Source organism: Vipera berus (genome assembly GCF_964194415.1).
Source record: "Vipera berus genome assembly, chromosome: 1".
NCBI classification, from domain to species: domain Eukaryota; kingdom Metazoa; phylum Chordata; class Lepidosauria; order Squamata; family Viperidae; genus Vipera; species Vipera berus.
The window spans coordinates 73136351-73148758 of record NC_138202.1 but is presented as its reverse complement, the minus strand read 5'-3'; the positions used below and the strand labels follow the sequence as shown (position 1 = coordinate 73148758).

Below are 12408 nucleotides of genomic sequence, written 5' to 3'. Positions count from 1 at the left end.
TGGTAACCAAAATTGGCAGCAGTATTCTAGGTATGGTCTTAACTAGGGTTTTATAGAGCGGTACTAATACTTCATGTGATCTTAATTCTATGCCTCTGTTTATACAACCCAGAATTGTATTAGCTTTTCTGGCAGCGGCTGCACACTGCTGGCTCATAGTCTAGTGATCATCCACTAGGACTCCAAGGCCCCTCTCACAGTTAATGTTTTTAAGCCAGGTCTTGCCCAATCTGTACTTATAACTTTGTTTTTTGCTGCCTAAATGTAAAACTTTGCTTTTTTCCACATTGAAACTCATTTTGTTGGATAGGACCCATTGTTCAAGTTTGTCAAGATCTTTTTGGATCCTGAGTTTGTTTCTGGGGTGTTGGCTATTCCTGCCAGTTTAGTGTCATCTGCAAATTTGATGAGTTCCATTTCAATTTCCTCATCTAAGTCATTTATAAAGATACTGAAGACTACTAGGCCTAAGACAGAATCTTGTGGTATCCCACTGCTTACTTCTCTCCATGTGGATGTAGATTGGTTTGGCATGATCTGTTTTTAACAAACCTGTGCTGGCTACTAGTTATAGCTTTGTTTGCTTCTAGTTATTTGCAGATCTGTTTTTTGATTATCTTTTCTAGGATCTTCCCAGGTATTGATATTACACTGATTGGTCTGTAGCAGGGGTGTCAAACTCAATTTCATTGAGGGCCACATCAGCATTGCGGTTGCTCTCAGGGGGCCGGGTGGGTGTGGCCTACTGGATGGGCATGGCTAGAGTGCATATGGCCTACTGGATGGGCGTGGCCAGCTCTACATCGTTCACATCAAGGGTGCCTATGGGGCCTGGGCAGGAGTGGGACAGATCTGAGGGTCTCTGGCAGAAGGAGGGTCTCTGGGTCAGGGCCAAGGCAGTGGGGGCCGTTCCCTCACTGTTTCCAGGATGGCTTCGCGGGCCACATGAAACCACTTCGCGGGCCGGATCCGGCCCCCGGGCCTTGTGTTTGACATGTCTGGTCTGTAGTTTCCTGGGTCCACCTTTTTTCTTGAAAATGGGAACCACATCAGCCCTTCTCCAATCCTTAGGTACTTCCCTGGTGCTCCAGGATTTATGAAAGATATGGTGCAACGGTTCTGAGATAGCATCTGCCAGCTCTTTCAGAACTCTGGGATATTCGTCAAGGTCAGATAGGTGTCCTCTTACCATTTTCTTGCTTATTTTAAATTTTGTTTCTAGTTTGTCCTTTGCAGTGGGTTTTTGGTATGTTGGGCTATAGTTTCTTTTTGTGTGACGACTGATGCAAAGAATGCGTTAAGCAAATACATTACTTTCTAGCAATGCATCTAATATTAAATATGTATCAAATAAAAGCAGGTTCATTATTGCTACTGTCCAGTTCCTGCTTGAAGTGCACGCTGCTTACCTTCAGCTCCAATGGAGACCAGCTTGACTCCTTTGCTAGCAATAAAATCCAGAGCTTTGTTCACATTTGAGATTTTGTGTACTCGCATTTTGCCTCTTTCCGGTTTAGCCAAACGTTCACCTAGTCAGGTTGAGAAAAGAAGACGTGATTATTATTTTTTTAAAATGAAATCCTTCATTTCACCACTACCAAGAATTCATATACCACACAAAGAAAACAGCTGCTTCTCTCCTGATCCATTAGGATTTGTCTACAGTCATAATTTTATAAATACCTGATAGTACCACTTAATCATATAGGGGGATCATGTATTTGACTATTTCCCTCAAGTGACAAGTTATACACATACTAAGCAGCCCTTTGGGGAGCAATAAACTAAAATAATCATACCATGGTCACAAGCAGGAATGACATTAAACTGTTTTCAAATTTGCTTTGTTTATTTTTTTCTCTTTTCCTTTTCCAACAGTGGAGATCTTAATAGTAAGTTGAGATCAAAACCTTTATTGTACAACAAATATTTTGATACATCATGCAGTGTTTTCTTAATATTGTATTCAATTCTGGAAGAAAAACCAAGTAATTTTATGCTTATTAACATTTGAAATTATAATTAATATTGATATTTCTTTCTTGTTTTGAATCCTAAATGGTCTAAATTATCTAAATATTACAGTGATGATGTTTACTCAATATTGTATTAATCAATATAATCAATACTGTAGCAAAGCAATATAATGTATAGTGTAAGGTTTATAACTATGTAAATGAAGTAAATTACAAAACGAATAAAAATAAATGGGAGAACACTTTATATAGGGAATATTTAAGTATACAATTGCCTCTTATTCCAAAGTGGTATTTTCAGAAGGACTGACCTCATGATTTTCCCTAATATGTATTTCAATAGGTAAAGGTAAAGGTTCCCCGCACATGCGTGCTAGTCGTTTCCAACTCTAGGGGCCGGTGCTCATCTCCGTTTCAAAGCCGAAGAGCCAGCGCTTGTCCGAGGACGTCTCCGTGGTCATGTGGCCGGCATGACTGGACACCAAAGGCACACGGAACGCTGTTACCTTCCCACCGTAGTGGTCCCTATTTTTCTACTTGCATTTTTACGTGCTTTCGAACTGCTAGGTGGGCAGAAGCTGGGACGAGTAACAGGCGCTCACTCTGTTATGCGGCACTCGGGATTTGACCCACCAAACTGCCGACCTTCTGATCGACAAGCTCAGCGTCCTAACCCACTGAGCTACCGCGTCCCTTGTATTTCAATACATAGGTCCTAAAAGCAATAATGCTTCCCCCCCCCCCGCTGTACAGTATGACATTCAGGGCGGATATTGTTTCTAAGGGTTTAGCCCAGACAGAATAAAGTGCCTAAACAAATGTGCTCAATTATCTTCATAGTGGGGAATTGGAAGTATATACAGAAGTAAATAAAAACAGAACTAAGTTGTCATGGCAGTTTTCATTGGGATTATTTTTTTTTCTAAAGATGTGCAAAATGTTTGGTGCATGGAACAGCTGACTATGGGTGGTCTATGCCTGAATGGAAACATACACGCTTCAGGAGTTTTGGCCCATGCAGAGAACAACATGAAGCTGTTTTTATCCAGACACAAATGGTTTGGAGTTGGGGTCAGGGAGGAGGGGGAAGCAGCCAAGGACATTAATGGCTAAGGAGAAACATAGGAAGATCTGGGGACAGGCTGACCCAGGAAACGTGCTGTGCTGCAACAATATCAGGGGTGGCAGAGCAGAAATGAGGAAGGGAGGGCTCTGGAAAATAAGAGCAGTGGGCAGGCTGGTACAGGATGCTGTACTGGGAACCACAGAGGAGGGTAGGGAAAGCTTGTCCTAGTCACTCTTCTGGATTTTGTTTTATGTGAAACCCAGAACAACTAAAGCATTCTGGGTTTTGTTCTACTAAACCACAGCTTATCAGGGTTCTAGTTTCTTTTTGCCCATCAAAAAGGATTTTTTTTTTTGCCTCCCACATACCAACTGATTACTCTGCTTATTGCAGCCGACTTGTACTGTACCGTTTCCCCCTCAAATGAGTTAGGGTTATCAATTGGTGGCTAACAGTTACTTCTGCAAATTTATATATCCACACCGTAATCCCAAAGATATCAGATCAATGAATTACATCTGAGGTGGGCCAAAAAAATTTCAAACATGAGATTTTAGCTCTAGTGGCAGGCAAAAAAGGAGCAAACAGCCTTATCTGAAACAGAACCTCTGGGACCTGGTGGGCTTGAATCACACCATTTTTCCCCCTTTTGGGCTACTTCTAATTATTTTTATTGTACATTTCCAATGTTCTACTTTGACATTCCCCAAAGGCTATCTTATGTCAAGAGATCATTCATACACAGCAGCAACAATAAACCTTATAGTTAAAAAAAAATTGGAGGGAGATAAATGGCATCTCGTTTCTTGCAAAGGATTCAGTCTACAATCCCTTGCTTTTCTTCAGTTATGTGTCCTTTCTTTCCAAAATACGGCATGTCCAGCCGTTGTAACTGTGTTTACTTTGAACTGTTGCCAAAAGCAACTGAACCTGAAGTTCAAAGAAGCAGGAGAATAGCCGCTTTTCCTTCAGACAAGAATGAACTGACTCTCCTTTGGCAGTCACAGTAATCTTTACCAGACGATGCCACAACAAAGTCAGGGCTTCTCCTACACTTTCAAGAGCCCATGCCAACTGTACATGTTTAAAAGGGCTTCTACGGGGGGGGGGGGGAGGAATGGGAATCATTGAGATTTTAAGAGGCCATATAATGTTAAATTGCAGCAAAAAATGTTTTGAAAGACTTTGGCTGTGCACAGTATGTATAACCAGCTTTTCTCCTTGACCGGTGAACCCTAGATTTGTTGGTACTATAGTTTCCAGAATTCCTGGATAGTCAAAGGCAAAGAATTGTTCAAGCCAGAGTCCTAAAGAAAACCTGGAAGGCACTGCAGAGAAAGGCAACATTCAAAACGAAACGCAATAAGGGCAAAGAGATGAAGACAGAGAGGAGAATGCAACACCAAGAAAATATATTCCATGGCAGAATTCTGTAAATAAAAACACCAAGGGTTGGTTATTTGCCCTCTGCCTATCGCTGTCTGTAAACTGCTTCCTCTTAGCTTTCCTCTCCTTCCCGTTGCATGAGCGAGCACTTCACTAGCAAGATAAACAAGTCAGGAATAAATAACGCCAGAGACAATTTCAGCTGGTTCTGGAAGACTTCAAAGAAAGCCACAGGACATGTACCATTCCACATTTTGCTTTTAAATTCTGCAGAGGAAGGAGGACCACTTGTGGCTTTCTCCAAGGCCTTTGGTTGTAGAAGAGCAATCAAAGTTCTATACAGGTAATCCTCAACTTACAACCTTTCGTTTAGCGACTGTTTGAAGTTACGACGACACAGAAAAAAGTGACTTGTGACCGCTTTTCACACTTAACGACTGTTGCAGCAGCCCCACGGTCATGTGATCAAAATTTGGATGCATGGCAACTGTTTCTTATTTATGATGGTTGCAGGGTCCTGCTGTCATGTGATCTTCTTTTGCAAACTTCTGACAAGCAAAGTCAATGGGGAAGCCAGATTCACCTAACAACCGTGTTACTAATTTAACAACCGCAATGATTCACTTAACAACTGTGGCAAGAAAGACCGTAAAATGGGACAAAAATCACTTAACAACAGAAATCTTGGGGTCAATTGTGGTCATAAGTCGAGGACTACCTGTATGGAGGACAGCACAATGAAGCTTAAGTGGGAAAGGTGTCCCGACGAAAACATATGGAAGTGAAGCGACACTACTGCTTTGACTGACTTGGTTTCCAACCCTGAGAAAGTACATTGTGACTGGATAAGTAATGCAGATACACCCTTCCCCAGCTGACACTGTTCAGATATTCTGGATTGTGGTTCTCAATATCCCAGGCTGGCTTGACCACTCTAGAAGGCACCAGTTTGTATTTGGATGCTTCATGTCCTGATAACAGAGAGATGCTGATGAGGCAAGGAGAGAAGCAACCTAGAACTAAGGAGAAATTTCCTGACCGTTAGAACAATTAATCAGTGGAACAACCTGCCTCTAGAAGCTGTGAATGCTCCAACACTGGAAGTTTTTAAGAAGAGACTGGACAGCCATTTGTCTGAAATGGTATAGGGTTTCCTGCCTTAGCAGGGGGTTGGACTAGATGACCTCCAAGGTCCCTTCCAACTTATTCTTATTCTTATTATTCTTATTCTTATTCTTCTTATTCTTATTCAGGGGTCTTCAAACTTGGCCCTTTTATGACTTGTGGACTTCAACTCCCAGAATTCCTCAGCCAGCAAAGCTGGCTGAGGAATTCTGGGAGTTGAAGTCCACAAGTCATAAAAGGGCCAAGTTTGAAGACCCCTGTTCTTATTCTTATTCTTATTATTATGTGGTAATGAATACTGGATATGAATAGATTCCCATTTATTTGCCTCTCTGGAGTTCCTTCTCTCCATAAATTTCACAACATGAACTGTGTGCACATGGGACACACTGATTCAAACAATGGCTATCTTGGCTCTTCGTTTGTACCACAGGGAAAGCTTGAAGCACAGGTTTCTCCACTCCAGCCCATTAACTATTGCAAAACAATGGTCTCGCCTGATATAACTTCCAGGAGTAGCATGAGTTTCAGGCCATCTCGGAAATCTTCTTCTATGTTCTCAATCTGGGTGCCAGCCTTCCGGAGGTGAGAGTTACACCATGCTGTAAATGTCTGGAAAGAGATAAAATGAGAAGAAAAGGGATTAATTCTTCTCCGAAGAGAATTTGTAAGGCCACCGAAAAAAATCCATAGTATTGCAAAAACACTGCTGCTATGTGATTTACCCGAATTAATGTCAGAGTTTAATCGGATTTATTAGTTCTTCATGTTCTATTTCCTTAGTGCACAAAAGCCCAGGAGATAATAATAGAAGCTGGAGTGGGGGGAGGGGGGAAGCTAATTTTGCATGTCTGGCAAAGTCCTTGCAAAGAATGACTCTAGAGTTCATTCACCATTTTCTCTGAATGGGTCCCCAGTGGTTGGAGCAAGCTTTTTTTATTCTCACATAAGGATTCCTGCCTTTACAGTTTCCACCTCAATCACAGAATCCACTCATTCCCCCAGAATTATACCAGGGTTATTTTAAGATAGGGTTGCCAAATCCAAGAAAGCCTCCAATGCCAAAAACAGGTAAATCTCAGTTTTGTGGGAATGGTACTTTCTTTTTTTTTTTAACTAGACTACAAAGATCCACCATCCAGAGCCATGTGCTTGAGTAGGCTGGCAGAGCCAAAGAAATCTAAAATATTGATTGCTATTCGTTGTAACTATGCAAGCTGAATAGACTTTAGTACTCTTGGCTATCCTCCAAACATTTTTTCATCTCAGCAGCATAATCTGGGGAGGCAGACAAGGAGAATTGTGCTACTGTTGCTAATCTTCACAGGTAGGAGTCAAAAACCTTTGCTAATCATTGTAAATCCCGAATTAGGTTCGTCAGTAGATTAAACTCAAATCAATTGTTGAATAAGAAAAGTCAGCCTGCAGGTAGTTAGTTTCCCCCCAACTTTCTTGATGACTGACCTAAAAAAAATACATGGATCTGCTGTTTTAAACTTTAAAAACAAACAAACAAACCATAAAGCTCTCAGGCCTCCAGTCCAATCTTTGCACATTATCAACTAAATCCTTCATTACTGGCTGTCAAATGTAATATATGGAGTGCAGCTAGGTAATTTGTTTAGCTCCCACGTGTAGTTCTTTAGCAAATGCTTTTATTTGAGTTTTCAATCATTGTTTTCTGAGTTTACAGGTTTATGACACTTCTCAGAGGAGATACAATTGAAAAAAAGAGGTTTTTTTTTTACTTTTACATCACCTTAGGGAACCACTATTTTTCCTATAACTGCTAATTTGGGCAAAGTGTTGCTGCCCTATAATTTCTATTGGGGACCAGTCTAAAATTGCTTTGATGTGTCACTTCCAGAATATGTCTATTTTTGTGAAATTTCTATCCCGTATTTTCTGTGTCCATTAACATTTTCAGACTGAGGGCCCTCTAGGACAATTCGCCACAGCCAATTCTCCACAGTCAGCTTGGCATGGCCAACTCACCACAACCAACTCGCCACAGGACAATTCACCACACCCAACTCACCACGGGACAACTTGCTGCAGGAAAAAAGTTACACAACATCAAAGAAATGGTAGAATTTAAAAAAAATATTTTAAATAATTAAATAAAATTGTTGAATTGTCCTGCAGTGAGTTGTCTCATGGCATGTTGGCCACAGTGAGTTGACCATGGCGAGTTGATAGCAGTGAGTTGGCTACGGCAAGTTGGCCAGTGTTGTGATTCAGGGTCAGCCTGTGGGTTCGGCAGTTGGGTCGGACGACTCAGAGGAGGAGGAGGGGGGTGTTGAAGAGCTTGCTGAGGGGATTGGACAGCTTGATGAGAGCCCCCAGCAAGGCCCCTCTCATCTGGTCACGATGCAGACCGAGCTGTGTGAGCCTGACAGTGTGGATGAAGATGACCCACAGCTGGCCCTGTTCAAGGACGCCCGACGCAGGAGGCAGTCAGTCAGGAGTAAACAGAGGAAGGTAATGGGGCACCTCGGAAGGAGGCACAGAGAGGCCACGCCCTGAACTGTATTTAAGGGGAATGTGTGGGAGGGCTGGTTTGCTGAAGGCAACCGCTTGGATTGTTCCTGCTTCTTAGCTCGTGTTTTATGGTTGGTGTCTTGTCTTGCTCTGTTTTATGTGAATAAATTTGGCAGGCGTAATTCCAGCCTCTTGCCGTTTGTAAAGGGGTTGTCCCTGCCTTTTCTGCAGGGCCGGTAGCAGGCTGGTACAGAACAGCCAGTTCCTAGATATCTCAGGGGCAGTATTAATCAAAAACAACATATCTTCCATGTTTTAAACCATGAAATACTTAAAATATTTTAAAGATGGTTTTACACCTACAGAACATACATGTATGAATAAATAAATTGTTGTCCACCTTATTTCAGCGAAGTGCACAACTGACTACAAACAAAACAATGTTTTCATGGTTACTGAAACTTGAGTGAACATTTTCTTTTGATAGGTCATATTCATTTCAGATTTTAATGCATGATTTAAATTAAGGTTACCACAATGCATAAATCATTTTATACCAAATATGATACATAAATGTCTTATTTACTCATCATTCAACCAGTTTAGAACAGGGTGGACTGAAAAGCCACGTTGAACATAATTGTCGGGCCTGGCATGCCCGACATACGGAGGGGCCGCGGAGCGACCTGCCCGGGCCCGAAAATCACCGCCGGCGCCCGCGGAGCGCCCCGCCAGGCCCCGGAGTCAAGCGCCAGCGCCCGCGTCTTCCTAGAAGGCCGGGACAATGCTCGGCTTTCCCCGCGCCTCAGCAACCGCCCGCCCAACGTCCGGGGAAGCCAAAAAGCAACTTACCGGCTTCCAGGGACTCCCGGCGGCTTCTTCCTCGCTCTTCCTCCCTCGGTGGTGCCTGGAACGGAGAGCAGCGACCACGAGGCATCGGCTGCAGCCTCCCAGCCTGGGGCCCGCTTGCCAGCACGTTCCACAGCGCCGCGCCGCTCTTACCGACTCCCGGAAGCGATCAGCAAGTCGGGAGGGAGCAACTCAAACGGCAGGACAAGGACGGGTGCCAGGAGGGTGCAAGGGGTGGTGGAGACTGCCGGCGAGTTAGGGAGGGGCTCGGGGCACAGCCCTCGTCGGACTGGAGAGATGGGGGGGGAAATGAAATCATGCGGAGCTCTGGGGGAAAGGAGGGTGGTTTGAGCTGGGGGGTGGCTTACCGGCTGCAATGGTGGTGGGGCGGGTGCCAAAGGGTGGATACTGTAGGGGGTGGAAGTTAAGTTAGGTGTGGGCGTGGTGGAATAATTAAGGGTGTGGTGGAGGGTGTTGACGTTACTGGCTATTTAGCAGCGTTGATTGTGCTGTAAAATCAACGCTGACTTCATCAATCTTCGGGCACTTGTTTATGAAGCAAATAAACGTGGCTTAGAAGAACCAGCTCCCGTTCCGGTTTCATTTGTTGGGTGATTCGTCGGACGGGCCCTGAAAGTAAGTCAGCGTTCCTTTAACCTTTGTGGAGAGTTCTTCCTGGGTGTTTGCTATGGCAGAAGGTACAGAGGATTCTGCGCCGCTGGCTGGGGAGCAGGAGGAAGCTGGAGCTGCAGCTGGGCTCTTGGAGTCGGTGGAAGTGGGGGAGGAGGCGTTGCCCTCGGTGCGGCAGAAGGAAAGGCCTCCCCCACTCGACGGCCCTGGTCCGGGACCTCAGGAGGCTGGAGTGAGGGGGCGCAGCGGTGATCGGTGGCCACACTCTGATGGGGACTATAGAGGACTCGGCCAAGGCCAGGTGGCCCGGCCTAAAGGTGCGTCTACAGAGTGGAGGGAGCGGTGTTACATGGAGGACAGCAGTGAAGAATGGAGCTACTCTACCGCTCCGGGCAGCCGTACTATGGAGGTACTCAGAGAGCGGTGAGGGGAGGTGAGGGGCCGGGAGCCTGAGTTTTGGACTGTTCCAGAAGAGTCAGACCAGGGGCAGTGGTCCCTCCCAAGGGCCCCTGCCCGGCGGTCTAGTCCGCCCCGCTTCCGTATGGACAGCCCAAGGTACCAGGGGCCAGACCGTCAGCCTGAGGTTCGTAGAGGTCCTGGGGTCCCGGCTCCCGCAACGGCAGTACCGAGTGGCACGGCTCCTTGGGACAGCGTGACTGGAAGACCGAGACAACAACCGTTACGACCAGATGGGGGGGCTCCAATCCAGGGGGTGCCGCTGGGTCCTTGGGGTCCAGGGCTGCAGTGGGGCCCACCGCCCCTGACTGCGGTCTATGATGGTCATCCAGACCGTTTGGCAATGTTTCTGGGCCAGGTGATTAATCATATGGACCAGTACGGACTGGCCTATACGTCCCAGTGGGCAATGGTAGTGGCCGTGACGGCGTGTCTTCAAGGAGAGGCCGCGGTCTGGGCGGCCGACCTATACGCCGATCATGCCCGTGAGCTCGGGGACCTTGGTCTTTTCCTGGAGGCTCTACGGGCCCGTTTTGAAGATATCTCACGGGTGCTCCGCGCCGAGGCCGAAGTGTTGGATCTGCGCCAGCAAGGAAGACCAGCGGTGCGTTATGTTGGGGAGTTCCGGAAAGTGGCCGGGAGGCTACGGTCATGGCCTGAACGCCTTCTTGTGCACCACTTCAAGGCTGGACTGGACAGTGCCCTGCGGCGAGCTTGTGTGGTAAGGGGGGTGCCGGCCCGTCTGCAGGACTGGTACCGGGTGGCTGTTGAGTTGGACATTGGCTTGCAGGATATTCGAGGACGACCTGAGGGGGCAACCGGAGCCCGTCGGCCGGCCGAAAAGAAGGTGGAGGAGCGGCCTGGCTTGTCGGCGTCCAAAGCCCCCTCCGTACAGCCACCACGTTCTGGTATCAGGTGTTTCCGGTGTGACCAGCCGGGTCATCGGGCGGCTGAATGCCCGCTCCCGCCAGCCCGAATGGCTCCCCCTGCGACCTCGACACGGGCTTTGTCCACTAGGAAGACTTCGGAGCGGTCCCGAACTGCTTATCAGGCAGTCGATGACAGCCGGCGGGCGACTACTCCCTTGGCGACCGGACCCGTAACCACCCAGCCCACACCAACAGAGGACCTTGAGGATCTGGAGCTGGAGGAGGATCCGATGGTAAGCGCCCCGGTGTGTCCCTTCGCGTTCCCGGTGGTGTTGGTGAGCCCAGTGTCTGGGCAAAGGCGGCCAGTTAGGGCTTTGGTCGATTCTGGGAGCACCCGGTGTCTTATCAACCGGAAAACAGCGGCTGCAGTGGGTATCCGGTTGCAACGCCTGGTAACCCCCCTTCGCTTCCAGCAAGTGGATGGGTCGCTCCTTGGGGGAGCCCCTATCACCCATGTTACCGAACCAGTCCGGCTGGAGTTGGGGGCCCACTGGGAGACTTTGCGTTTCATTGTGGTGCCCTCTATGACTGAAGCTGTTATCCTGGGCCTTACGTGGCTTGATAAATGGGGTCCCACGATTTGGTGGGAGGGAGGTTGTCGCCATCTCCGGGTGGGTTTGGGCCCCGAGCCCCCTCTCCACCATTCTTTCCTGGGGCCGGAGGACATAGGGTCGCGGGAGAAGGTTTGCGGGGTAGCGGATGACTCGAAGGTGCATGTGCCCCGAGTTTATTCCGACTTAATGGACGTCTTCGATGAGCGGGAGTGCGATTCGTTACCACCCCACCGGCCGACGGATTGTGCCATCGAGTTTGAACCTGGTGCCAGACTGCCTAAACCCCGTATGTACGCCATGTCCCCGAAGGAGATGCAGGAGTTACGGCGGTACATAGATAAGAACTTGGAGAGGGGGTTTATCCAACCAGCCCGATCTCGGGTGGCGGCGCCAGTGCTCTTCCGCGAGAAGAAGGATGGGGGCTTGCGCTTGTGTGTGGACTACCGGGGGGTTAACGCAGTGTGCGTGGAGCACCTCTATCCCCTTCCTTTGATGAAGGACCTGCTGGCCCATTTGGCAACAGGCCGGGTGTTTACTAAATTGGACCTGAGAGAAGCCTACTACCGGGTGAGGGTCAAAGCAGGGGACGAGTGGAAGACTGCGTTTAATTGTCCCCTTGGTAGCTTCCAGTTCCGAGTGATGCCGTTTGGCCTACAGGGAGCTCCGGCTGTATTCATGCAATTGATCAATCAGGTCCTGCATGAGTTCCTGTATCGGGGAGTTTTGGTGTACTTAGACGACATCCTAATTTACTCGGACACATTGGAGGAGCATGTACTCCTAGTGCGCCAGGTGTTGACTAGACTGTTGGAAGCGCAGCTCTATGTTAAACTGTCCAAGTGTGAGTTCCATAGGGCCCAGCTGGACTACCTTGGGTATCGTATATCGGCGGCAGGAGTGGAGATGGATCCTAGAAAAGTACACGCCATTCAACAGTGGCAGCCTCCGCGAACTCG

The 12408-nt window shown here is 47.4% G+C and overlaps 1 protein-coding gene across 2 annotated transcripts in view; it reads right to left on the bottom strand.

The window, feature by feature from the left end:
* Positions 1–6161, bottom strand: part of ACTN1 (actinin alpha 1) — a 66330-nt gene extending 60169 nt beyond the window's left edge. The window contains exons 1-2 of one of the 2 annotated variants that reach the window (XM_081312620.1): positions 6051–6161; positions 1410–1529 (exon numbers count right to left, since the gene is read on the bottom strand). In XM_081312620.1, coding sequence (XP_081168746.1) covers positions 1410–1529; positions 6051–6075 — 145 coding nt within the window. In that variant the 5' untranslated portion in view covers positions 6076–6161. Of the gene's footprint in view, positions 1–1409; positions 1530–1799; positions 2047–6050 lie in introns of those variants that run through there. The other variant, XM_081312621.1, reaches the window with a different exon arrangement.
* Between the last annotated feature and the right edge of the window lie 6247 nt (positions 6162–12408).